The following is a 26,097-nucleotide window of genomic DNA, read 5'->3' on the forward strand; positions in this document are numbered from 1 at the left end:
TAACCCTTTCCAGCCAAAAGGTAATTTTCATGACCAAGTCAGGGACTGTTGTTATTTGTGAGAAAGAAACACAAATTTGATGTCAAGTGTTAGAACAAGAAGGTACTTCCGAAAAGGAGACTGTAAATTGACGAACAGAAGACAGGAACCTGCACTGTTAACTGGCAGCAGTTCAGCTCCAGGTTAATGACAGTCTTTAATGCTTAAAAATTTATTTGCAGCCTCAATTCTTGCCTTAGTGAGTAGCTGGCCACATCTCAATCCAACTGGTGTTCACATACACCATTTCAGGAAACCTGTAGGGAGACGGACCATACGCAGCTGATCTGAGAACAAAATGTTTAAAAAAAACTGCGTGATTTGGAGAACAGAGATGACAATATACAATTTCCTAAACTTGCTGAATTGTGTTAGAGCTTCATGTTTAGTAAAATATATTTGAATTGCATAAAAGCAAGACTGTTTCAGTGTGTACTTTATTGAATATATTTAAGAAAATGTTAGGAATTCCTTATTTTAAATGAATTTTTAATTAATGAACAGAAGTCAAAGTGCACGAAGTGGGAGAATACATACCCACTCTAAGGAAGAAAGAGAACAATCCCTAGCACAAGAACATCCCACAGTACAACTACACCTACGGACCGCTTGGTGTAAGTGGTTCAGTCTATGTCCAGATCACTGTCTTCGCTGTAACATGCAGATGGATTATGTATAGAAGTCAGGAGCACTAGGTCTTTTTCTGGCAGCAAACCACATTCCTGCAGAAAAGCCTCCAGGTCTACAGCAAAAAAATCTTCTCCGAGCTGGTCAGTGATTCGCACAAAATTGCCAATGAGCTCACCTGCCTTATAGATCAGCAGAGCTGGCAGAGCATTATTAGTAAAGCGAGTGCTGGCACCAATGAGTGAACTCTTCACTCTGCAAAATTTAACTGTTGGGTACTCAGCTGCCAGGCAGATCATACAGCCATTCAGGGATTCGGTGCCGGGGATATCATCTTCATAAATATGGATCATGATCAGTGTGCTCTTATGCTCTTTATCAACTGTGTCCAAAAATGCTTCTCCACTGGTAATCTCAAAAACCTGTTTAAATTGCTGCCCACTGTACAACTGCTGTCTCATCTCCTCCATTCGCTGCTTCCTGTATCGCTGCAAAAATTCCTCATCATCTTCACCATTGTGAATCATGTTGTATTCTTGTAATGTCATCTAAAAAACACATACAAGATACATGAAAAAAAAAGAATCTCCATCACTATATGGGTCACTTCCCTAATGAGAATTTAAATCAAGAGGATTAATGTGGGTCACTCATCTTTAGTAACAGCAAAGTGCAACCCACGAAGGCTCAAGCACGCTCTGTACTACACTCCATTTTGATCTAATTAGAAACCACATCCAGTGGGAACGGCGATTTCAGCCTTGGGTATTCTAGTTCCACAAGCTGCACTAGTAACTCCAGTGGCTGCTCCACGCTCCCACTTTAATTCAGGCTAATGGTGGCTACGTGCCTTCACTAAGCTATGAGCGCTGATCTGGATACTGTGCCTGACCTAAGTCTAGCTTCTTTCTCACTACCTTTTTCATTTAGTTTTTCCATTAACATTTTTTGGCAACCAAATGCACTACCTTGTCTGTAGAACTGAAGTTAACAGGATTTTTATGTATTTCCTGTCTGTCCACTTGCTTTGTTGAAAATATTTGCATCACTCAAGGTAGAGGATAGTGTGGCCAACTTTCATTATCTGAAAGCAAGAAACACTGTGTGCTAATTAGTAACTTCTCTGACTAGGACTCTAAGAGCTAGTTATACAGTTCAGTTCATTAGAACTATCCACTTATTAAATACAAAATCAATCAGGACTCCTAAACTCTTGTTTGAGGCATGGGAGGTAGTATTCACAGGTTCACTGTACAACTCTTCATGTTAATTCCCTGAAGTTGACTTATTTGATAAATAGATAAGAGAAATCTAGGAACAGGATTTGGACTTCTTTGGTACAGCAGCTAAATTGCTTATTTCTTAACACAGGCAAACGTGATGCTCCTGGAATACCACTAAAGAGCAAAATAATTAAAGTTGACAACACCTGTCAAACACAGTTACAGCGTGCCTCTTACTCCGCTGCCGTGCTCCTGTTCACTAGGGAGAAACAAGAGATCTCCACTGATGGAACAAGGACTCCTTTGTGCTTTGTGTACACAACTGATGAAACAGAAAATGTTAAACATTCAAGTGGCATTTTAATTCCTTTGTGCCATGCTACCTTTCCATTGATTTTTTCCTGAAGCTCTTTCTGCTTCTGCTTATCAGTTTCTTCATCTAAGTGAGATCTACATGTCATAGATAACTTTTTAATGAGTCGTTCCATTTCTCTGCGCTGCTCCTGCCGCTGTTCCGTCTCCAGTTGTTTAAATCTTCGCCAGTCATTAATGACTCCTTTGGGACCTGAAATTAAATATGTAGGCATTTGGTATAAAAGGGTAATAAAATTACACCTGTAATTCAAAATTCAAGTAATAATTTATAAATCAGCAGTAAATTAGTGGCCCTGTCATAAACTTTTTACATACTGTGCAAAATGTGACATGAAACAAGAGCTTACCTAACTAGGCTACTCTCAAAACTGTCCCAAAGATAATGCCTGTGCTCTTGAGATAGAACCACCAGCCCTGAAGAATTCCCCTACTGTTAGCACAGCTTTTCGTAAGAACAAAAATAATGATGGGAAAGTGTAATTAAGTTTGCCAATGCTCTTGTACAGAAGTACATTCTGTGACGTACAACAGTGTTAATTCTTACAGACTGCACCTTGCTGTTACCCTGTTGCTGAGTTACTTTTTCAGGTCCTCTCCAAGTACGCCAGTTTAGTACTGTAATTCTGTCATTCTTCCTTCAGGTGAAAGATGTGAACACATGCAGGAAGAAGATTTTTCATCATTCTTAGCGAAACCGTAAAACACAGAGAGAGTCCTTCATAGGAACAAAAGAAATACCCCCTGGATCACACCAACAGTCCACACAGACCAGTACTGTGTTTGACAGTGGTGGCACAGAACACTGCCTTTGTCTATTCCTCATGTACTTGTTCAACACCTACAGCTGTTACGTTAGGACTGCTGGTGGTTAACAACTGTGTGGCTTACAGGAAAGCTTACAGGAAAGCCTAACTGCTTTAGGTATAACACCAACATCTCTCAGAAGAGAAGTCAAACACTAAAGTAAAGAACACGGCTATTAAAAATAACATTAGATTATAGCCAGGAAACTCTCTCTCTCTGAGTTGAGTACATGTAAGAACAGGACTGACGTTCTGAAAAATGCATTTTAGAGAAACACGAATTTTCCAATAAACAAAGTATTTACAAAACCATTAATTTGATACGATGATACCTGTGTTGACCGCGCTGCCATCGCTGCTAAGCTCTACTTCCCCAACGCTGTCAGGAATGGTGCTCTCTCCCTCCTTATCTTCTTTCTCACTGTCTTCATCCTCTCCCTCACTACTGCTGTAATAATATTGGAGCTTCTCACCAAGTAGTTTATCATCCAAAGTAGTCATTATGTTCTAAAAAATAAATTAACAAAATAGGGAATGTGTCTCTTACTCAAATACGCTGCACTTGATAGCACTTCAAATGCATAATGACAGTCCTTTACTTCCTCAGAGACATTTTCTAGCCACGTAAGAACAGTTTACAGCCCACTATCAAACAGCCTACAGTGCAGGCAGTCACAGAAGTTAATTCTTAGTCACAAACTTAAGTTAAAAACCTTTATGAACAGAACTGCTTTGAGGCTCACTAGTGCAGAAACACTTTCTGTGTGTTCTCAATCATGGAGAACAAATTTTCTAACCATGACTTGGGAGTCTTATCAGCTTCGCTCAGACAGCTCCAGGAGACTGATTTCCCAGTTATAGAAATTTAAATTTCCAGTATTATTTGTATTATTTTAACAATTATTTGAGCTGAAAAATGATCAAAGTAATTAATCAAATTAAAACATTCTGACCTTTTTTCCTTTCCAGTCTTTCAGAGACAAGCTTCTGCTAAAACCTGGAATAAGAAATTTCAGATTATATTAATTCAAATTGTCAAAGATAATTGCACAAATACTTTTGCAGAAAGTCAGCACAATTAGATCACATCACACATGCAAGGAAAAAAGTTCAAAAAAAATGTAACCACCTTTGCTGTTTAATAGAAAAGGTTAATCTCAAACACAGAAAACATACTTTCTAAGTACAGAGACAGAACATACAAATCCTTAGTGCACACAGTGCTACGATCTCATGAACATCACTTCCAGGCTAAGAAATAACGCGTAAAAAGAAAGATCTTCATGTCTGTCCTCTTTTCACCTGTCCATTGACCACATCGGTCATCTTCACAGAAGTCAACAGTGTCCTGTTTGTATGGGCAACACTGAAAGTCAGATGCTGACATGGGGTAAAAGTGATCGCAACTCTCCCCAAAATCCTCGCTTTTCCCGAGTCAAAATTTTTTTCAATCCAAAATATCTTCAGCTAAATATAAATTAACAGAATCCATCCTCTAAAGCTACTGACAGCATCAGCATTTACAGACTGTGTAAGCCTCTCGTATCAGGCGAGCAGGAAGATCAGATGTTTCCAAGTGATGGAAAGCTGAAGAACCACCGAGCACCTTAAAGATTTTGGGGCTCCCTCTCCACTGACTCCTTCCTCCGCAGCCCTCTAGAAGAGCTGCTGGTCGGATCTCATCCTGACGGAGATGAAAAACGCCCAAGAATCACCCTTCTCTCCTGGGTGAGGGGCACAGGGTGCGGACAAGAGTGCCACTGAGGTCAGCTACGTGGCTGCGGACCTGCGACGCATCGACTACGTTTAAACGTCCGCAAAGTTTCATTAAAAAGAAAAAAAAGGCCAATTTTAAGCAAATCGGTTGCTTTGGGCTCACACTTCGCTCTGCAGGACTCTACCCATCAGCTCGATTAACGCGTTTGACAAAGACACCGCGAGCAGCGCAGGGATAAAACGGGGCTGCCGGTGCTTCCGCCGCCCACCGCGGGTTCTGCAAGGGTTAAAACGGGATTACCGAGACGCTGGCCAGATGGCCGCGGATTACCGAGACCGCTGCTGGGAGCGACATGGCAGCGCCGCGCCCACCGCGCACCGCGTCTCTCAGGCGATGCTCCGCCCGGGCCCGGCGCGGCGCGGAGCAAAACGAGCGGCTCCAGCAGCAGCAGCAGCCGGGGCGACCGCCCCGCACGGCCCCCGCGGGCCGCCCGCCTCCTTCCCCGCGACCCCGCCCCCGCCGGCGGCCCCCCCGCCGCCGCCTTAGGCCGTGCCCGCCGCCCTCGGGCCCAGCCGGCAGCCGCGCTCCGCCCCGGCCCGCTGCGGGGGCCCGAGCCCGCCCGAGCGGCGCTCCGAGACCGGCCCGGCCCCGCCGCGCCCCCCGCCCCGCCGCCGCCGCCGCCTCACCCGCCGCCGTCCGGGGCCGCTCTGCCGGCGCGGGGCACGCCGGGAAGGAGGCGGCCCCGCCGCGCCCGGGGCGGAGACAGCGGCCCCCCCCCCCCCCCCGCCCCCGTTTGAAGGCAAAGAGGCAGTTAAGGTGGACAAATAATTTTTATTCGTGCATGCAAATACATGTCAATACTGCAAACTTCTTCCATTACGTCTCTCAAACACCGAAAAAACCGGGATGCTCTACTCCGCGACCAGCCACCGCTACAACCGCTTCACTTCAGTGCTACAGCAAACGCGCGCCCCGCCGGGCCCCCCTACTCCTAACACGAAGGGAAACATTGGGAACTCGGAACCGAAATAAACGGAATAGAATTTACTCCCCCATATATCCCCATTTCATTTTACAGATTTTTTTTTTTTATTTTAAATTATAGTTTTAAATAGAAGCTGAGAATGCGCCATAAAAATGAGCATTAAATCCATCGTAGCGATGGTGCCTGCTTTATACATGATGGGTGTACACCATCTTTTATTTCATTTACATTTCAATCGAACAATAGATTTGCAAAGAAAATGTCTAATACAGACGTAAAAATATTCACACTAGAGCTTCACAATCGGTTGTACAATTGACAAACAGGCCTCTTTTCCCAAACTTTCCAGCTAAGCAAATTTATAAAATGTAATCAATGCAACAAGAAAAAAAAAATTTTCTTTAAAACTTCCAGGGAAAAGAATACGCAGTAAACAGTATAAATGCGGACAGCAGATGCTGCAAGCTAACCACAATACTTCTGAGTGGCTGTACAGTGGGTATGTGCAGTACAAATAAAAGCCACGTGTTGTATCACAACTACCGTATAATGTACTTGTTTGCCCAGCTAAGAAAATGCATGCACTTCCATGCCTCGGGTTAACTGAGAGCTACTCCGGGTAAATCCATGGGCTATGTGCAAATGACCTTGGCTTTCGGCAGGAATAAACGCAGCCAGGCTCTGGTTTGTTCCAGCTTTTGCAGCAAAACCTTGAGCAATTAAAAGCTTCCACAAGCATCCTCCTTAAATACCAGGGTGCAATACTACGTTCAGGTATTGGTCATTTTTATTATTCTGATTTGGTTTATTTCCTCACTGACAGCTTGGGTTGTGTTTTTTGTGTGTGTGTGGTTTTTTTTTAATTTTATTTTTTTTCCTTGTCGTGCTCCCTTGCCAGCAAAGAGAGACACGGTGATGACCACTGCCAAAGTCAGCTGTTCATTTATACCGGAAAATCGGGTCATTTCAAAAGCACATTTCTTGTATTCTGCTTGCAGAAGAGGTCCCTCGCGGAGAGGGAATTTCTGAACAGAGGGATTAAACTACAACGTAAAGAATGGACTTTTACGTACTATAGAAAATCTGGTCATTTCTCATTGTGTTACACTCTCAAATTCAACGTCTTCCTTTATTAACAGTCTAATAATAACGAAGTCCGTTCACAAGTATGATCGAGGAGCTGCTGGCATACAGTGTCTATGTACAGCAACAGGTACAACTTGTGCTTTCAAAAAAGCAAACAAAACCAATGTTTGGAACTATTCTGAGTTTAGATCGAGTTATTTTAAGCGTTCTTTCCTCAGCTGTTTCTGACCACCGTGCATTATTTTGTACCTCATCCAGCCTAGTACACTATTATACAAGAACAGCATTCAGCTCTTGAGTACAGGATAAATTAAAATTTCAATTGTGTTATCAAAGCACTAAAACCTTCCAAATTAGACTTCTACAAAGCGCAATTAAGAGCTTATTTAACATAATCAGCTGCGTACAACTTTTTTTCCTAAATTAAATGCCAAACTTTAGTGTCCCTGTACTAGACTACCAAGAACCAATGCCAGTTTGCTTTGCAAAGAGTCTAACCTTTCCTTTGAAGGGTCTAGTATACATTCTACAATGCAAAATCTGCATAAACGCTAAGATTCATTTCTTGTCACCTGTTTACAGGAACAAAATATCAGTAGCAGGGCAATCACTCTGCTATATGTTAAGAATGTACAGATTAATTACTTTCTCACACAAGCATTCTCCCAGCACAAGCATCAGTCTCTATTAAGACCTATGTGGAAAATGAGGCAAACCAAGGAATGAATCCAGGTAGTGAGGCAACACAATCAACTTAGATACTAATAATTCCTGTCTCTCTTGCATGTGAAATCCCTGCTGTACCCCTACCGGGGAAAAAAAACCAAAAACCCCAAATCAAAAAACCCCAAATGCTTGTCCAAGCAAAGCAAAAGAGCCAATCTCTTTCCCCAATCTGCTATGGGCCTTTTTTTCTGACAGCACAGGTAAGTTAGGCCAAAACCTACGTGGGAATCACTGCTACTCACACAAAAATAAGTCACTCTGTGTCAGCAAACAAGCCCTTCCGTAGCCCAAAGGCACCTGATTTACAACTAGACAAATGAATACATACTTGCTTGTATAGGGTCAGGGGCTGAAACTTCACCAAAGAAGAAAGCCAGAACTAGGTTCCCACCTGTAGCTTCTCCTTGTCAGGGCACTGGAGGGCACAGTTTCATGGCAAAAACCACAGAGCCAGTGTTAAAACCGCAAGACAAAGCTGGCATGCTGTTAAAACCCCCAAATGATTCTTTTGCCTGTCATTCTATATATTAAAAATTCAACTAAAAAACCCTAGCTTAGTTAAGAACCAGCTTTCCATATCAAGTGTATGGTCATCCTAGAGAACTGCTATACCACGGGAGCTCCTGCTGCAGACAAGAGTATATAGATATACTTGTTCTTAAATAGGCCAATGTGGTTGGCAGGAATATGTTAGGCTCATGTAATTTCACTGGACAAACAGGCAAATGTGTGTAAGCAGCTTATCCCAATCCCCCTCCAGCAGAGCACAACCAAGTTTTTAAAATTGCAATTTTAAAATTAAAAAGTTAAGGTAAATACACAATCAATTTATGTAGTATATATTCACCCTCAGATCATGCTGAAGATGTTCTGTGGAGTTCTGGTGCACAGAGGGCTCTTTCCCTGAGGGCAAATAAGGACTTCTCGAACCTTTATATTTTCTCTATTTTTGTAACAAAATAGCAATTTAAAATTTAAAAATCTTTTAAAAAAATTACATCACCTTCAACATGGAAGATCTCACTGTTTAAATATCCATGAAAGAGACATACTTGTTTGCATATCTGTTTTGGAATTACATTGTACAGCAAATAATAGTATCTCAGAAGCACTTCAAAAGTAATAGAAATTCATATTTACAGAATGGTCTTGGTATAAAATATACAACAATCATATTTATGTCTAACATTCTAAGTTAAAGTTAACATCAATAGGAAATAAGTTAAGGTGACAAAGGTGGTCTGGTTCTTGGGTCCATTCACTTCGAGTTGCAAGTGAAACAAAGCATCAGTCTAATCCTAGCTACGAGGTGGCACTGGCTACAGGAAGGTACAGAAACAGCCAAAGGAAACTAAGAAAAGACTACTTGACTGTTTTTCTACATACATTCCTTTACATTTGAGTATTAAATAGATGTGTAAGATCTTCCATACTGACACCAGAATATCAAAACTAACGCTTGGATTTTCAGGTATGTATTTACAACATAATTATTTCATGGACAGGTTCATTAGGAGAGATATCAAACACCAATATTTACTTAGTCTAATCAGTAACCCTCAGGGAAATGCCAACCCCCACCCCCCAGAAGCGTGCACAAAACAGTTATCAAAATCTTACCCGACCACATAGCTGTGATTTTGTAAAATAACAACTCAGACGACCAGTAACATGATCCTCTTTAAGCATTTTGCTAGCAGGAAAAGCCCTTACATGCAGTACACCTGGTGAAAGATCAGCTTGGCTTAAAATATTCCAGTACAATTTTCAGCGTAAACAACTTCACAGAAGTTAATAAAAACATAAAAAAAAAAAATGTAAAACTTGTCACAAAGAAAAGTAAGAGGACAAACAAGAAGACAGTAATCATCAGGAGGGAGAGTCCTGCTTTCTTTTCCAGAAGAAAAATATAAAGTGGATTTTTAAGCTTCTCAAAAAAACATGCCCAGGGCTCTAGTTCATGTGTATTTATGAAAATCAATTTTCAGTTGACATGTCTACTATGATTCTCAATCACATCTTAACAGGGCATAAATTCATACACTTTTCAGTACTCTGAAGGTCAGATAATGCTCTATTATTGTATTTTCAAGGTCTTTGAAAATAAGTTGCCACTGAACAAGCAAAAATTAAACCTGAATACAAAATCATGATTAACAACATTTAACAAAGGTAATACAACTGCCTTAAATTCCCAATATTTAGTTTAAATTAAAAACAAAACAGTACAAAACCAGCAATACCATCTTGTTAGTCAGTGCAAACACTACATACAGGGTTTTCAAAGGAAAGCCAAGAGCACCTGATACTTTTTGCCAAGTCATCTGGATTCTATAATCTCCAAGTGGAGAACTATTAATAAAAAAGAAGAAAAAAAAAAAGAAAAACCAAAACTGCTCTTACATTAGTGCATAACCTCTCAAAATGGTTCAAAATTGTTCCGCATGTAACTTGGGGAAATCAATACCTAGTACATTAGCTGGAGGACTTAGGCACTTGGTTTACTTCTGATAACTTTACTTGGACAAGTAGCCTGTGTATGTGTCTCTACAGTACTAAAGCAGAAACTGGGGGGAAAACTGGAGAAAAAAAAAAAAGCTGCAGCAAAGCACTGCACCACAGACCTGCAAATAACGTAGCAGTGCAAAGCTAACGGCGTGTTAACCCTGTAAAAGTCTCAAGTCCAAATCTCCACCTCTCACTCTTCAAACAGGAAACAATACTCCATGCAAAGTTCCACAACTAAAGAAAAAGCAGCTGCAACAAGACACGAGTTCTTCTCTCATGAAACAAAATAGAGACAAATAAGTTAGTCTTCCTTTCACTAGATGTATCATCGTAGGATCCTGCTAGTTTAAATAACTGAGTTGTTAGTTTTCTACAGAAGCCATTTTAAACAAGAATGGCTCAGATACCGCACCGGATTGCTACAAACTCATAAAAAGCTGCTTTAAGCTTAAGTAAAACAATGTCCAAATTCCATTCATTTGTGGAAAGTGAACGCCTTACTCTAGTAAAGTAAGTTTTTTTTTTTCTTCAGAATGCTAATGCGAGAGGGGCTTGAAGTATCAAAGAGTCCACAGGAAATGCATGACCCCAATATTATTTTTTTTAAAAAAAATATACATTATATAATATATCTTATATATATAAAAAGCTAGTGTAAATGCTTCCATGGTGTGGTCACAAGCTGGAAAGATGAATGCCTTTCAGCTGTTAACCATCCTGCCATTTGCAACAGGCTTTAAAAAGTCGTTTTTATCCTCAGACATAATGTGAGCAGTTTTCAAAATGAGGCTGCCAACACTGACTGATGTGCTGATGGGCAGGCAGCTTGCATTGCTAACAGATGTTGTGATCGGCTGACTGAAGCAAGAAGTTACGGGCAGGATTGTTTTCTGCTCCTCCCTGAGGAGAAAAATAAGTTACACAAATATTAAACGAGTACATGCACAAGTATCCGGAACTGAATTGTGTGCATTAAATAAATACTGACATAAACTCATTTTTAGCAACAGGCTAAACATCTTACTATGGAACGGTACGCTCAAGATGTTAAATGCAGTCTGCCTCATTTTCAAAGGCTGCATTGCACATGAAACACTACAGAACATACAAACCTAAAATAGTGTATTTTAAAACTACCTCTCAACAGAGATTTGTGCAAACAGTATCACATTTAACCTTTTGAAGTTTTTCTTAATTTCTGTTACCTATAAAAATACTTTGCATTTTTTGCTTACTGAATGTGAAAGGTATTTTTAACAGCTGTGACACGTTTCAGTATATACAATTACAACAACGCAAATGAACAACGGTACCATCCTGTGACTTTTGTATTTGTGACCTAATTCTATTTCTTAACAGGTTCTTCTCACTTCACCACATATACACAATGCAGATGTCTAATCCAAGTCTGAGCAGGTATGGAGTTCACCCTTAAACAATCACACTTCAGCTATTCTGATGCTGCTGTTTGTCTAACACTGGCAGACACTGCTGTTTTGTCTAACACTCACAGAATCACAAGGTCTTCACCTAAACTTTGTCTCTTCTGTTCCATAGATTCTTTCTGGTGCTGCTTTAGCGGATGCCCATTCTCTACAGTTGTTCCATTGAGCAGCTGATCATCTTGAGAACTAATACCTAGCTGTATATCCAGAATCTCCTACAGGAGAAAAGGAGAAACGTCCATCAATACTGTTGCTACCAGCTTTAAGTTTTCCTGTTATGTTCCACTATATAAAGCTGATGGAAATGGGAGTCTCGTCATAAGACTCCTTATTTTTATTTCATACTATTGGAATATCTATCACATTTTACTATAGGAAAAAGGAAAAAAACAATTATTCAAAGATGGCAGTGAATGACAAGAGCAGTGTAAACATCAGTTTCTAAAAAAGGGTTTATGAGGTGAGATACGAAGGAGGCAATAAAGACAGTGAGAGCTGTTTCAATAATTAGAGGTAGAGGAAAAGCAGAAGATGAAGGTCCCTCCATTCATGTAAGGGCAAGTCATAATTCATACTACAGTACTGCATCACATACCACAGGCAGAGCAAACAAAAGCTGTAGCCAGTACTGTAAGCCAGTACTGGAATGTATTTAGAGTATGTTCCAGACAAGAACCTTAATTTAAGCGTACGATGCTTTAAAAAAAGGATAGTTGATCCTAATGTCTGGCATGAACACCAGAATGTTTTATGACTGCACAGTAAAGAAGAAAACAGCACAGAAGAAACTGGGGTAGATGCAGAGAATTAGAAACAATGAAGTAGTAGTGAAAATGAAAGAACACTGGATTACAATAATTTAAATTACTTCACTATTATAATAATCAGGTGAGCACAGAGTTTAAATTAAATGATCACATTTAAACGTAAACTTCAACGCAAAACATTCTTAACTACAGTTTCAACACTGGAGGGGAAGGGGAAAGGAGTGGACTCCCCATCATTACTATTCTATCAAAAGACAAAGAGCAAAAAGATGAAAGCTACAACAAAACAGAGTGAGCTGTTTTCAACTTTGGTAATATTCACTGCCAGGTATCTGCATGAGAAGTATGAGACCCCTAGTGTTAACAGCAGGCAAATGTTTGATAGCCCTACAAAGACTAAAACCAAACGGCTTTGCTATCAAAAGAATCTACTAATTCACAAATAAATTTTAAGTTTTTTAATAACTAATGAAAGGATTTCATAACTCATGAACGAGTGAGCCCTTCAGACACACAGATTTTTATACGTACTTCTATTTGTTCACCTTGCCCATCAGGCTCGTCTGTATCAAGGGCTGACAGCTCCAATTCGATGTCTCGATCTGGCTTTGTGTCTGCACAGTCTTCAGTATAATCAGTCTATAAACAGAATTAATATGTTCTGTAAATATCAAGTTGGCTTTTCAACTGCTTCACACAACACTCAGCTATTGAAGTGGAAACAGAAGATGCATTTCTAAGACACAACATTTCTACAATACAAAAGAGCTAGTCAGACACAAATAGAACGTCAGGCACAGGCAACATAGGATACCAAGCTAAATCTAATCACATTAAAGTACTGAAACAGAGCTAAAACGAATACTGAAGTAGAAGCTTCAGTAGAGTCCATTGGTAGAATGTTTACATTTATAACATGTACAAGTAGAATGAAGAGCAATGATTGCATGAAAAGATTGTTACTTTCTTCCCATTTTGTAAATGGACGACTGGAGCAGCAGCATAGCAGGTGCACCTGCTTGATCTCAGGGAAATAACTGGGTGCAACAACAATGACTTAACTTGCACAGAATACATTATAAATATTTGGGAATGTTGAAACCAAGAGTTTGAACTCTCAGCTAAAATGCATGCACTTATGTATATATAAAAAAACTCAAAAGATTTCTTTCATCCCAATTACCCCTTTCTTTACCTCACCATTCCTCAAATCAATTTCCTTGCTTAAAAGATTTAAGGTAAGACGACTGCCTTCATCTAGAGAATTCCACTTCTGTTGCATGGCTAGTGCATTTGCTTCTCTCTGAAGTAATAATGAGTTACTTTTGGCCTGTGGAAAGAAACATACCGTTACCAATAACTACACTTGAACTACGTATTGTCAAGTGGCAAAATCAACTAGCTCACAAAAAGAACAGTTCTCCTGCTAGATGGGTAACTCTGCATCCCTTTAACGCACAGCAGTTATTTTGTTCTGCACTTGCTGACATGTATCAGGCCCACCACTTTCTCCCAAAAATAGCCTTACTGATGTTGATGGAACAGCTCATACTAGCAGCCCCTACGCATCATACTAAGAACTGCCCTGCTAGGTCTAGTTAACCTTATTGATCATTTTGTCAATTGTATCATTTTCTGTAGGCTACACTAAGAAAATTTATTTTAAATCACTTCACTAAATAGCTTTTTTTTTTTTTCCAAACTGATCTTACCTGCTGTAATTCAATACTCAATAGATCTCCGGTGCTGGAATGCTTTCTGTGACCAGACAAATCTGTAACTATGAACCTGTCCCTTTAAGAGAACGGAGGCAAAATGAAGAATTAAAAACAAGTTCTCTAAACCAAAGGTCTCATAAACTTTACATTAGTCTATCAATGTTAGATATGCAGACAGAAACGACATGACCACGATAACACGCTCTTCATCTCCATTGGGGCTCATGATACCCCAAGGCATTACACAAAGCAAACATCCTTATTTTACACATGGGTACGATGTGGCAGGAAAGACTTGAGAGAAACTACTCAAGATGGCAGATTTTGACACAACAGCGTGGCAGCACCTGACTCTAATTCTTCAGTCTCTCAAGGGATATGTCGCTAGTAATTGCTATTATTAGCTGCCTTAAGTATAAGCAACTACACAACTTTTAACCTAGTTTTTCGAAGGCTTTATGATGGACAGGAAAAAAAACCCCTTTTACTTTAAAATTAAGAACGTCTATTAATAGTTGCAGAATTTTCCCCCCCGTATTCAATATTTTGAAGAACAGCAAGCTATAGAAAATGCTTTTAACCAAACACAGAGAAGCAGGCCATACCGTTCTGCGTAACGTGCTGACGAAGCAGAATCCGAGCCATAGGCACTCCATCTGGAGTCGACAGCATTGACATAAGGGACGTAATCTGAAACAAATTAAGATGCTCTTCGTTATCTTCTCTGTTCTTAAAGGGGGATATACAGGTATTTTAGCTCTCTGCACCTTCATCACTTTGGTGAGCAAGAATAGGATGAAATGCTCATGATTTATGCTGTATTGTCATATGAAGGCTGTACTTGTACCTGATACACTGATGGGCTTAGTAGCACTTCCTTGGGAAGCAGTGGCCTGAATAGGATCTGTCGTGTGATAACCTGTGCGGGATGACCTGGAGATTGCACCCCACTTGGAGATGATCGGTCCATCACTAAATGGGATTATAGGATCTTCTTCCTTTGCCCTTCTCTGAGTTTCAAATAAATGCACTCTCCTTTTAACATCCCCACTGTCCAAATCCTACAGATTTAGGAGACAGAAGATACATGGACTCATTTGAAGTTATTCAGATTCTTCAGCTGGCCAATAACTTTGAGTATTGCTGCTGAATACAGAGCCAAGATGAGCCTCGTTGATTTAACTATTGCCCTTTAATAGCAAACTGACCATGAGAAAGCTATTGCCAGAGCCAGAAGAAACAATTTTGCTCTTCCAAGCTTGTGTTTCCAGGTAGAAAAAGTTGCAGTATGCTTTAAGGTCCTTCAGAAGCCCTTCCTATACTTGAAGGAGGCAGTATCAGTGAGATGAGGTTTGGTTACACTTGTTTCATAGAACATAAAGGTAACCTGCTACACTATAGAGCAGAACATCTCCAAAAAGCACGAGCTCTTAACTCTCCAGAGGTAAGCTGTATTTTGTGATTCATACTATGTATTTTTTGTTCTATAAAGTCTTTCAGTTTGCTTATTTTTTTTTCCTCAAATGGAAATTGGGTGATAAAAAATAAGTTGTATCTTATTTTCACAGATTTGTTGGCATTAAACTGAATGTGCCTTCTAACCAAGTAAGAGGTGTAGTCTAGGAAAATAGTCCATCTAGATTGTCTGTGGGTACAAAGCAGCCAAGATTAAGTTCATGCTGATTATCCTGGGTCAACAGTATTTCAACTTTTCTCTGTGAGTTTATATTGCCCTTGGGATTAACTTCAAAGTAAAGATTTTCCGAAACAATGACAACATAGCAAACCTTAGAATCCTGAAAAGGCCAGTGATTCATTGATGCAGGATGGACTATTGCACTTGAGTCAAGTAGGAAATGTATTTCTGCAATGGAAACACCTGCTCTGAACTGGTCACGATGGCTCTGTATTAACCAGTCAAGCCTGCCACTACAAAGTATTCTGAGACCATTTTAGATGCCTCAGAAATTGTAAGGATGTATGTGTACACAAATACATTCATATAAAGAACTCTGAAGAGAGACAAAAAATTAAGAAGTCAACAATTTTTTATCCCATTCTAATAATCAGAGAACACACTTAAAATTAATGAATTCTTATCAGTGTACAGACCATCTGCTCAAAATATTTTGGCTACAAGTTTGATTTACAGAGATCTGTTATTAAAATAGCTGTTTCAGACATCTGAGAATTTTATTCATGCCACTACATTCTGTCACTGAAGTAAATACATTGTTTATTTACAAAACTGGGAAAAGATATGCCCAACAACTTCAAATGGGCAGAACTATTTTAAAATACTAAGAACAGAAGCTATCAACTTAAAAAAAACACAAAACAAAAAAAGGCTCATTTAACCAAACAGAACACACTTCAGCAGGTAAGTATCATTACACTAATGAGATCACATGCAGAAAATCCCTACCATTAGCACGGCGTTTGAATTGGCAATCACATCCTTGGGCTCCGAGTCGATAGCGTTTATACAAGAGCCAATAGTGCCACAAGACCACGGCGAGTAGTGAGAGAGATGGTCTTCCTCAAATTTAGTTCCACTCAAATCACTGACACTCTCTGAGAACTATGGAAAAGGGAATAAATAGGCAGCAAATAATAAAACCAGGGAATTCAATCTCAAAATAAGAAAATACATTTATTGCTATTTAATTAAATTACCTCAGAAGTCAATCAAGCAGTTCCAGCCATATTCAAGACTGGACTCAGGGACAACATAATCTGTTCTGTCAAATTTTAAACCAGTGCAGCTGACAGCTGTCACAGAAGGGCAAGCTTTGCCACTACAAATAACTGCTTGGTCTGCCAAGACAAGACTGAAATGAGCGTCACTATGTTAGCGGCAGGTTTCCTCAGGCAAATACCTACAGTAATTAAACCGAAAGGAAGCCACACGTCTTCCTTTAATGTATAAGACAGTGGCAGACAGAAGTATGGCTTAGAACCCTCCAACCTGGATGAAAAGGACTCAATGCTGATCTACCTTGAATGCACTCTTAAGGTACTTCAGGTACACCTACCTTCCAAGGCTTTTTCTGAATAATCAAACACCTCAAATATGATCGATGGAACTGTCAAACTACAGTAAAGTGCTTGGCACAGTGGTTCTTAAACTAGTTTCTTGGATGCATTTAATTGACACATGGAAAATAAACATCAAGATTTTTTGTTATTCAAGAGCACACTACTCCTATTGAGTTTCTGTTCTTGCTCACAGAACGTATCGCATATGTACACAACGTTCTACCAACGCCTTTTGCCACTTCTAAGGGACATGTATTCTCTGGGACTTGACAAGCATTTGCAGCTTGATTCAGTCTACTCATGTCATAATGCCACTTGGAGTATAAAAGGGAAGGTGCTTTTTCTTTTTCCTTAATGGAAAACAATTGTTGCTCCCTACACAAAAACCTGGAGGTTCACCAAAGCTAGTTCAAAAAAACTACATTTCCTTTAGTTTGGGCAAATTGAACCACTTCACTTGACCTTTTTTCAGCAACCATGTTTAGCATCACCTTAATATCAAACTAAATGCATTCATTCTTAGACATTACTTTCCTTTTGCTAGAAAATTAAATTAGTTTTAAGAACAATAGATGGCAGGTAGAAAATCTTTACTAGAAATATTAAACAGCATCTTACAGAAACAGGAGGGGAAAATAAAGAAGTTCTTTGGCTTCCCACCTCTGTACTAAAATCTACACTGAAGAGAGGAGAAGGTGGTGTTGGAGATGGTGTTGCCATAGGAAGGGTGGACGATACCAGAGGAGTTTTCTGTGTGTGGTACTGCGCCCATTGCTCTGGCTTCCGTCTCAATTGCTCGTCATAACCAGTCTTCAAATGACCACAAGGCTCCTGGCAATGATAAATACAGGAATGCATATTCTATCATACTCTAATCAAAAGGTAAATACTTGCATGGGACACACTTAGACCCCCAAATTCCCTTGGTTCTGTAACCTTCCACTGATATCACTAGAAGAATTTCACAAGGATTTTGGGGAAAACCTGGCCCCTAAGTATGCCAGGTTTTGGGGAAAACCTGCCAAACCTAAGTATGGCAACTTAAATCTTAAATATGTAACTAATTCAGGCAACATGCATGGGCATTAAAGAGGCAGAGGTGCTCTGGTCCTAATACAGATTAGAGTGGTCTATTTTACAAGCCCATTGTATTAAGGTTAAAAACAAAACAACAACTTTGTCCAGGTCACATGTCATGATCACTGTAACCCCGAACAAACAGAAGAGGTCTATGCTAATTATTTACCAACTTCAGTAACGACCTTCAAAACCAAGACTACATCCTTCCCTTTCTGGCCCTCACTTACCCTTGGTAAAGGCACAGTCCTCTGTTCGTTTGGAGGTTGACAAGCCACAGAGTAATACCCATCCAAAGAGTTGTATCTCTCTCGTAATGGCTGATAGACAGATGAGTGCATCACATCCATGGGAGGTAAAGAATTGCTCCTAATAATATCATCTCGTGGGTACATCTGCGGGCGCCAGATGCGCCTGCTGTCATAAACGGGAGCATACATTCCAGAAGGGACAGGAGGAACTGGTCCATACGGCTGCGGAGGAGGAGGTTGGTAAGGAGAATTCAGTCGATCTCGAGGGGAAAATGTACTGTAATGATCGGCATATGGCACGGAAGCAGGTGGGAGGGAGGACTCTGGAACGTTATTGGACCTCACAAAGCGAGGAACACAGGGAGCCACACCAGCTGGTACTGTTGGAGGTGGTGGATAATATCCTTAAAAATTGGAAAAAGGCATATTTAATGTGATCAAAAACGACCCAGAATTTTACACCTTCTAAAACTGTAAATAGTGTTGATAAGTACCTTTAGAGAAGAGTCACACTTTACAAACCTGTTACTGACCCGTCATTTTTCTGTGGCACATAATTTCACATATGACAACAGTATTTGCAGATGTAGTGCTTACCCTTTACCACCCTGACCAAATTGGAAAATGGAGTTTCTCTGCTGTTGCTCCTATGTACTATGGTATAACTGAGTAACTGAAAAGACAGCATCTTAGCCACTTCTTTATATAGGAAGTTAAAATAGTTACTGCTACAATAAAAAGCTACATTGCTAAAAAAGAAAAGTAATTCCAGAGGTCCATAAATCACCATTTCACACTTGGGTTATTCTTTTTCTTTGGAGAGGACTGCCTGAACACCTTTACCTTTTGCTTTGAGAGTTTGTGAATGACCTGACACTAGAACACTTGTTTGCTTGAATATAAAACACACATACTGCAACCTAAACAGATGACTGAAACCTTTCAAAACCATTGGCGCAAGCACAAAGATGTGTAAGTCTCACAGTGGAAGCATTCTATGCCTCTGGGTCTGAATCCTGCCTATGGATACCCTCACGGGTAGGGCACGAGGTGAGCAAGCCTAAATAAATGCATTTAAATGCTAACGAAGGAAAAAGTAGATGAAAGACCTTGAGGTTCAAGTTCTTCTGCAAGCTGAGGTACCAGTTGTGTAACATGTATCACACAAAGACAAGAACAACCAACACTGGGAGCAAACTACAGGTCCCTCCCACACTCAACAACGGACCAAATTAGTATTTTGTTAAGTGAAGATTCAGCTGATATTTAAAAAAGAAATTCCACGAAACCGATAAAAGTTATTTCTCAGCATTCGGGCTTATCTAGAGAAAAGTTCAGAGATGCTTTTGATTCAGTGTTCATCTCACTCACCTGTCTGCGGGTACTGTGGAACTTCATATGACAGCTGAGTCCTGGGATCTTGGAAATATTGAACATTATCAGAATGTGGAGGGTAGACAGGTACTCTGGGAACAAATGGGCTGGATTTTGGAGGCACAGAATTAACTTCTGTTCCAATATTAGGAGGACCAGCTGAGGTAGCTGCTGCCTGGCTTACAGGAGTCTTGGGTGGAGAACCAATTTTACTGAAAAGGATTACCAAGAAATCATTAAGCAGATCTTTACTTATTTCAGTTAGTCATCTCACCGCGTACGCTCCCGTGTAACGGGGGAATTTGCGCCACGTCACTTCCTCCAGAATTTTATCTTTCATACCCCAAACTGATACCATTATTACATCTCAGACTTTCTCCTAAGAGAACTCAAAAGTGGATGCAAATGTTTTGGCATGAACCCAGAAGCTTACATATCACTCAGAAGTGTATTCTGGGAAAGACAAAGGCTTTGAAAAGTTGTTTAGAGGCTCAGTGCTTCCTGGAGAAGTGTCTAAAGTTTTAAGGGAAAAATCCCCAAACTAGAAGGTTTCCAGGATTAAGGGACTACGCACTACACGTGCTCTTTCTTGGTTTCAGGAAATGTCAAATTTCAGTGCAAGTTTTTTGTTTTATGTTTACCTAATAACCCAATAGTAAGAAAGATACCAGGCTGAGAACAACCGAATGAAAGAGAGATTTACCATTTTATCTATATTGCATTGGAGTACTCAACAGCTAAACCCACCAATGCTGCCTCTGACAACCTGAATCCACAGACTCTGTGTGATGATATCTGCACTGCAGTACAAGATCTTGCACAACTCTGCAGCCAGTGAGCACCAGCAACAACCGCAAGCCAGGACCAGAACTCAGTATCTATTATTCACCATCCACACACTCCGTGATAAGCTAAAAGCAAAATGTTGTGCTTAGTTATCTTCATGAAAAAAAGCTACCTACTTTTCAGGTAGTGATTCTGTAGGGGACCCAGAAACATTCTGGCCATTGGCTCCAGTCTTCCCTCCCTTCTTGGTGTTCTCCAAAGCTCTCAAGGAGGTATCTGCACAGCGAGGGATCAACTGGGGAACACCACTTTCTAGATTAGCTATTCCATTAGTACTTGGCACCATCTTTCCTGTTGCTTCAGGGCTTCCTATGACAGAAATTACGTTTCCTGTTGTGGTTGAGACAGTGCTATTTACGCCAACTTTATTTAGAAGGGGGAACGTTCTCACTGTTGCACTGATTTTTTTGTTCCTCAAGCGATATCTATAAACAAACACATGTACAAATACACAAAAGAGATTATTTAAAAAGTGCTTATTGTGCAGTTTAATATGTTTGTAAAACCAGCAAAAGGAAGGAATTGAGAGGAACATCATATCAGAAAATTACAGAACTTTAAACTGGTGCTTATTTTCAATAATCTGTAAACAGAACACTAACATCTTCCTTGTAACCAAAGATCATCTCTCCTCTTAGAGGATCCACTTCTGTAGTTCTCTGAAAATGGATTTGGGTGAAAACAGCTTCAAAAAAGGATACACTACATACTAACTAAATAACTCACTTTATTCCTTCATCAATCAAAATGTAATTAATATTATCTCTCCTGTGGGTGATATAACCAATCCCTGACAGACACAGCTTAGACTCAGTTTCAGAAAAGGAAGTTCTACTTCATATGGGGTAAAATAAAAAATGTATCTGGAACTAGTTTACAGATACTGCTTTACTGTCCCTTCAATTTCATGTAAAGAGTTGTCACTTCAAGAGATTCACAAATCCTTCTGAATGAATAAATAAATGTACAGAAGAAACTGTTTTCAAAATTCTATGGAGATTGCTTGGATTTAAATTGAAAAGAAGAAAAAAGAGAAATGTCTCCCACACTTACTTTTCAAGCTCTTCCTGAGAATGAGCAAATGTACAGTTTGTTCCTCTTGGACATCCCCCTTGCTGTCGAAGGTCTCGGCACATACTTGTTTTATATTTGCTATTTGGTTGTGGCTTAAAAAAACCCAAAAACAACACAAGACATTCCACTTACCATCTAATAGACACTTATACAAAAATAGGCTAAAAAATACACTCACAGACACATACATCCATTATATGCTTTTACATTTTGCATCATTAATCAGAAAACTAAAGAAATTTCTTGTTGATGGGCTAAGTACTATGCCATTGTACGGATCTCAACAGCAAGCTCTGCTGCAATCCACATTCAGAAGCGTTAAGTTCTCAACACCTGAACACAGTAATTAACAGTATAGTCAGTTATCGCACAGCAAAGACTATAAATACCTCAAATCAATAGTAATTTTTCAAAGTTGAATCTTTCAGTAAATGTACATTAAGACATACAATGCAATGATTGAATATAAATACCTGTGGAGTTTCATGGCCTTTTCTACTGTAATTCTGAATGAAATCCACCAGTCCATGTACTACAGTTTTTACAGCGACCATTGCGTTTTCCAGCTGTTCCCATGTTGGAGATGCTGCGTCTAAAAATCATTAAAAGCAGGCTTGTCATTCTGTCAATAATTCCAGCAGCATCCTAAATAAGAGGCAACTCTTTTGGTACTTCAAAACACCAAGTACTAGGACAGACCTCAGAAAGCCCTGAAGAAGAGTTTATGACATACTCTGTTAATTAATGGGAATTTCGGAATGAGGAATGGAGGTTGTCATATTAATAGTTTACTTTGCTAGATACGAAAAACACCAAGAAATGTTTTAAAAGCTTCATTTGCATACCTGGATTTGGATCTATGTTTGCCAGGAGCTCTAAATGAGGCCTCAGCCTGTTTAAGTTTGCAGGATCCCCCGTGCGCTGCAAGACAATTGTCAATTCTTGCACACTCTTTGCGAAAGATTCTGGAGACTGGAGCTGAAAACAAAGTGAGTGTTAGTGTGCTGTATCTTACAATTGTAAACTGCTCATCTTAAAAAGAGTTTCATTAAACTAGTTCCTAAATGCAATACGTAGTGTCTTCAGATGGCATATAGAGAGTATCAGTGGAGAGAAATTTCATTTCTCAGCTCAGAATCTGCCCTATGAAGCTTCATCATAAGACACAAAAAAGGGGCTTAGTCTTTTAACTACTGGAAAACAAAATGTCTTCATATGAAGAATACACTAGAGTGAAGAAAAAAATCCCTCATTCTAGTTTCAATTAATATTTGATATGAGTAAAGACAAAAAGTTTACTCAAGCGGTTCTTGGATTTTTATTATAACATTTAGTAGTCAAATCTAATCCTATAAAGGTACTAAAATCATCCCTTTTACAAACCTTGTCAATAATGGATTGCATGTGTGATTTATGTGCCAAGTCACCATAAAGAAGGGAAGACCATTGTTCTGGTGATATTCGAAGTCCTGCTTCCATGGCAATGTGAACAATCTGGGCATCATGTTCTCTCCGCAAAGCCTCGTAACTCCGAAACTCTTCTTTAAGTTGCATCAGAGAAGAATCTTCATCCCTTTTAGTGACCTAATAAATAGTAACATTTAAATACTCCTCTGATAAAAAAACGCCCAAGTCCATCACAAAAAGATAGCACAAATCACAAAAGCATTGCTCTTGTATATTTAGCATATACTTTTCTTCAAGGTATTCATCCACCCAGCTGGCAGTGCACAGGCAGAACAGACAGCTCTTCAAGTTTTTACAGGATCACAGGTGCAGAACTAAACCAACTCCACTACTTCCAACTAGGAAAGCAATCAGATTTGCTTAAGTCACAGCAGATACAGTTATTTAGTAGTTCTACTAGTAGTTTTCCTACCCAATATTAAAGGATGACTAAGAATCACAAGAGTCTAGAAGTGACATAAATAATACAAAGAAAAAATTAAGATATTGCCAATTTAATAGAATATTTAACCGAGAGCCCACTATAAGTGTTAAGTAAAACTCTTCGGTTACGTAAGACATTTGTCATAAAGGGAGCAACAGGTCTCTCTATTTTAATGTGTAGTTTAATGATGTTATGATAGTCATGTTTTTAAACTGTGATTCAAAAAGAAAAAAAAAGACCCACGGAATTGACTTTTCACTCTTTTCCAGATATAAAGAGTTGGGAATACTCAGGTTAAACAATCCACTCCTATGTATAAAAAATAACGGGGCTCTTCAGTGCAAGGCAGCTAGATACAGACACACAAAAAACAAAGGAGAGAGAGAGAGAGAGAGAAATATGCTGGAACACAACATCGGAGCTCCGGCTGACAGCACTCTGCAGGTATAGCATCCTTCTCTCGTGCCCAGTTTTGGGGCTGGGGAAGTTCCCAGGACTACAGTACTCCAGAAGTTTTCTTTAGAATGCTGGAATTGAATTCTAAACTTTGAGAAAACCCAGGCCAGTCTGGCATGTCTGGCCACAGCCAATTCTTACGCATCTAAATAAAGTCAAAAGTGATTATACTAAAACATTTCACTTCTTCCTGAAGCAGGGCAGAGGTGCCTGCAGAGTCGGGTTTCATGCTCTTTCAGGGGAGTTAATGTCCAGATGATTGGCAGCAGTTAATAATGAAGGCAGTAATTTCAGAATTTGTTCTGGCTAATTCCACATGTGACCATTTGTTCCTTTTGCAGGGAATTTTAATTATCAAACAACTACTTCATGACAGTTCTAGATAAAAATCTTACAGTCTACACTACTTAAATGTGTAGAAACTGAATTTATGCAATATTTTACAGGTGAAATATACAAATCTTAGGTTGGGTTCTCTGGAGCTGGACTAGTTCACAGCAACAAATCTCGAATGTAAGTATTTTACCTTAAAGCATGACGCTCTATACAGTAGCTGCACAACATGACCGATGCTTGTTTTAGAGGCCTGGGGAAATCTTGGTTCTAGCCTTTGCACAACAAAAAGTACCAGAACTTTTCTTGAGAGTGCAGAGCCATCTTCCAGTGCCAGTAATACAAGTTTCAGTGCCTCCTCTTGCATAGCTTTAACAAACAAAAATAAAGACAGGAAGTGAAATATATTGCCAGAAAACAGCAAAGTTATTATATATTAACACAATAAATAGGAGCACGTGAATCATCTTGATTGTCATTCCTTATTACTTTTTATTTCACTAATGATAAGAAAAAAACCTTTGTAAACATTTTAAGAAATTTGATCATTTATAAGAAGTATTTAGAAGCACTCTAAGCACAGCAAACAGAGTTAAGATGAATTTTAAGTAATAAACACATCAGTAGAGCAGTTTTTACACTTTTCTCCACTGCGCAGTCTTGCAGTCTTTGTCATTTTGGACATCTGATCAATGCTACACCATGAAACTATATAAAATAAATATGGGAACAGTACAGAAACACTATCAGCAGTTACTGGAACCAAGAGAGGACTACTTCCATTTTAAACAATTTCCTTCTCATGTTTGTGCTTGCTTCAGCAGCATTCTTAACTAAGGATTTGCTGTTTCTATCAAAGGCATAAACATGACCATCATAAATTTTACAATTAAAGTACGCTGCAACTACAGTTAGGCTGATTGCATTTACAGCTGAAGTATGAACAAGACCACATTTGTGGTTTCCCATCCAATTCTAACCACAGGCAGCACCACAATCAGCCTCTCTCACAGTTACACTGTATTACAAACTGCAGAAAGCATGCTTATTCACTCTGCTTTGCCAGGACTTTTTAAATACCTCCTCGTAATCTCCAAGAATGGTTAATATGAGGGAAAAAAAAAACCACTAAAACTTTAAACCAGCAGATTTTAGTAACTTGTAGTCTTTTTTTCCCCTATCAAGAAGCTGAAAAACAGAAGTAATTATGTCTTCAATCGAACAGAAGAAATATTCAAAGAATGTTTTTGTGTTAAGAAAAGGTACAGCTAAATATACCCTGTTGCAGATTCTACAGGTACTTTACCTGGTCCTAGAAACTGGCATCCTCGTGCCCTGACAGCAGCCCAAAGATTGGCAGAAAGCTGCTGAGGATTTTGGTGCTGCAGGATGAGTTCTGTAACGGTTCTCTCTCCCAGTGACCTAGCTGCCCTCATAGCTCTGACCCGACCCTCTTCCTCCACCAGCTGACAATTCACCAGTGTCACAAGCTTCCTTTGCATTGGACGGCTCAGTGCACTCTGATTCAAGCTCGCAACACCTTCGAAGAAAGCAAGAAAAGACAAACTATTGCTTCTGATCTGAAAAATTTACCTGTATAAGACAAACAAAAATGTCTAATAGTACGTGTCTTTCTCTAGGACTTGGATAGTAGTCACAGGCATCTTCCCTTCTCTTTGGCAACTCTGTGTAATTCATTACCAAAAATAATGTTAAGTAAAGGTTTAAATTGACATC

At 39.5% G+C, this 26,097-nt stretch overlaps 2 protein-coding genes and 1 non-coding gene across 12 annotated transcripts in view; all 3 read right to left on the reverse strand.

Moving 5' to 3' along the window:
* Positions 1-460: 460 nt before the first annotated feature.
* PDCL (phosducin like) lies at positions 461-5,498 on the reverse strand. 2 transcript variants are annotated; one of them, XM_086625258.1, is made up of 5 exons: positions 5,471-5,498; positions 4,021-4,064; positions 3,400-3,574; positions 2,273-2,454; positions 461-1,214 (listed from the first exon to the last, which is right to left on the reverse strand). In XM_086625258.1, the coding sequence occupies exons 3-5, from the start codon at positions 3,566-3,568 to the stop codon at positions 663-665; spliced, it is 903 nt and encodes a 300-aa protein (XP_086481384.1). In that variant the 5' UTR covers positions 3,569-3,574; positions 4,021-4,064; positions 5,471-5,498; the 3' UTR covers positions 461-662. The 2 variants fall into 2 exon arrangements, with proteins under 2 accessions (XP_086481384.1, XP_086481385.1); XM_086625259.1 differs by lacking the exon at positions 5,471-5,498 and adding an exon at positions 5,085-5,102.
* Positions 5,499-5,617: 119 nt separating this feature from the next.
* RC3H2 (ring finger and CCCH-type domains 2) overlaps positions 5,618-26,097 on the reverse strand; it is a 31,119-nt gene continuing 10,639 nt past the window's right edge. For 2 of the 9 annotated variants that reach the window (XM_086625317.1, XM_086625316.1), the window contains 18 exons: positions 25,667-25,900; positions 24,554-24,729; positions 23,064-23,264; positions 22,526-22,658; positions 22,154-22,272; positions 21,660-21,772; positions 20,723-21,031; positions 19,758-19,972; positions 18,366-18,790; positions 17,677-17,889; positions 16,445-16,600; positions 14,867-15,080; positions 14,625-14,709; positions 14,014-14,095; positions 13,497-13,631; positions 12,833-12,940; positions 11,601-11,749; positions 5,618-10,989 (listed from right to left, as the gene is read on the reverse strand). In XM_086625317.1, coding sequence (XP_086481443.1) covers positions 10,791-10,989; positions 11,601-11,749; positions 12,833-12,940; positions 13,497-13,631; positions 14,014-14,095; positions 14,625-14,709; positions 14,867-15,080; positions 16,445-16,600; positions 17,677-17,889; positions 18,366-18,790; positions 19,758-19,972; positions 20,723-21,031; positions 21,660-21,772; positions 22,154-22,272; positions 22,526-22,658; positions 23,064-23,264; positions 24,554-24,729; positions 25,667-25,900 — 3,266 coding nt within the window. In that variant the 3' untranslated portion in view covers positions 5,618-10,790. Of the gene's footprint in view, positions 10,990-11,600; positions 11,750-12,832; positions 12,941-13,484; positions 13,632-14,013; positions 14,096-14,624; positions 14,710-14,866; positions 15,081-16,444; positions 16,601-17,676; positions 17,890-18,365; positions 18,791-19,757; positions 19,973-20,722; positions 21,032-21,659; positions 21,773-22,153; positions 22,273-22,525; positions 22,659-23,063; positions 23,265-24,553; positions 24,730-25,666; positions 25,901-26,097 lie in introns of those variants that run through there. The other 7 variants (XM_086625319.1, XM_086625318.1, XM_009987018.2 and 4 more) reach the window with 7 other exon arrangements.
* LOC147527234 (small nucleolar RNA SNORD90) lies at positions 22,747-22,862 on the reverse strand. The gene has a single exon (XR_015222805.1). It is a non-coding gene; the product is annotated as a small nucleolar RNA SNORD90 (small nucleolar RNA).

Source organism: Tauraco erythrolophus, chromosome 22, assembly GCF_009769465.1.
Source record: "Tauraco erythrolophus isolate bTauEry1 chromosome 22, bTauEry1.pri, whole genome shotgun sequence".
Lineage (NCBI taxonomy): Eukaryota > Metazoa > Chordata > Aves > Musophagiformes > Musophagidae > Tauraco > Tauraco erythrolophus.

Excerpts from the sequence above, each read along its gene's own strand:
- PDCL (XM_086625258.1), bottom strand. The coding sequence starts at position 3,568 with ATGACTACTTTGGATGATAAACTACTTGGTGAGAAGCTCCAATATTAT. Across the intron at positions 2,455-3,399 it reads TGGCAGCGCGGTCAACACAG|GTCCCAAAGGAGTCATTAAT; the intron begins GTATCATCGTAT and ends ATTTAATTTCAG. Across the intron at positions 1,215-2,272 it reads AGGAAAAAATCAATGGAAAG|ATGACATTACAAGAATACAA; the intron begins GTAGCATGGCAC and ends TGTGTTTTTTAG.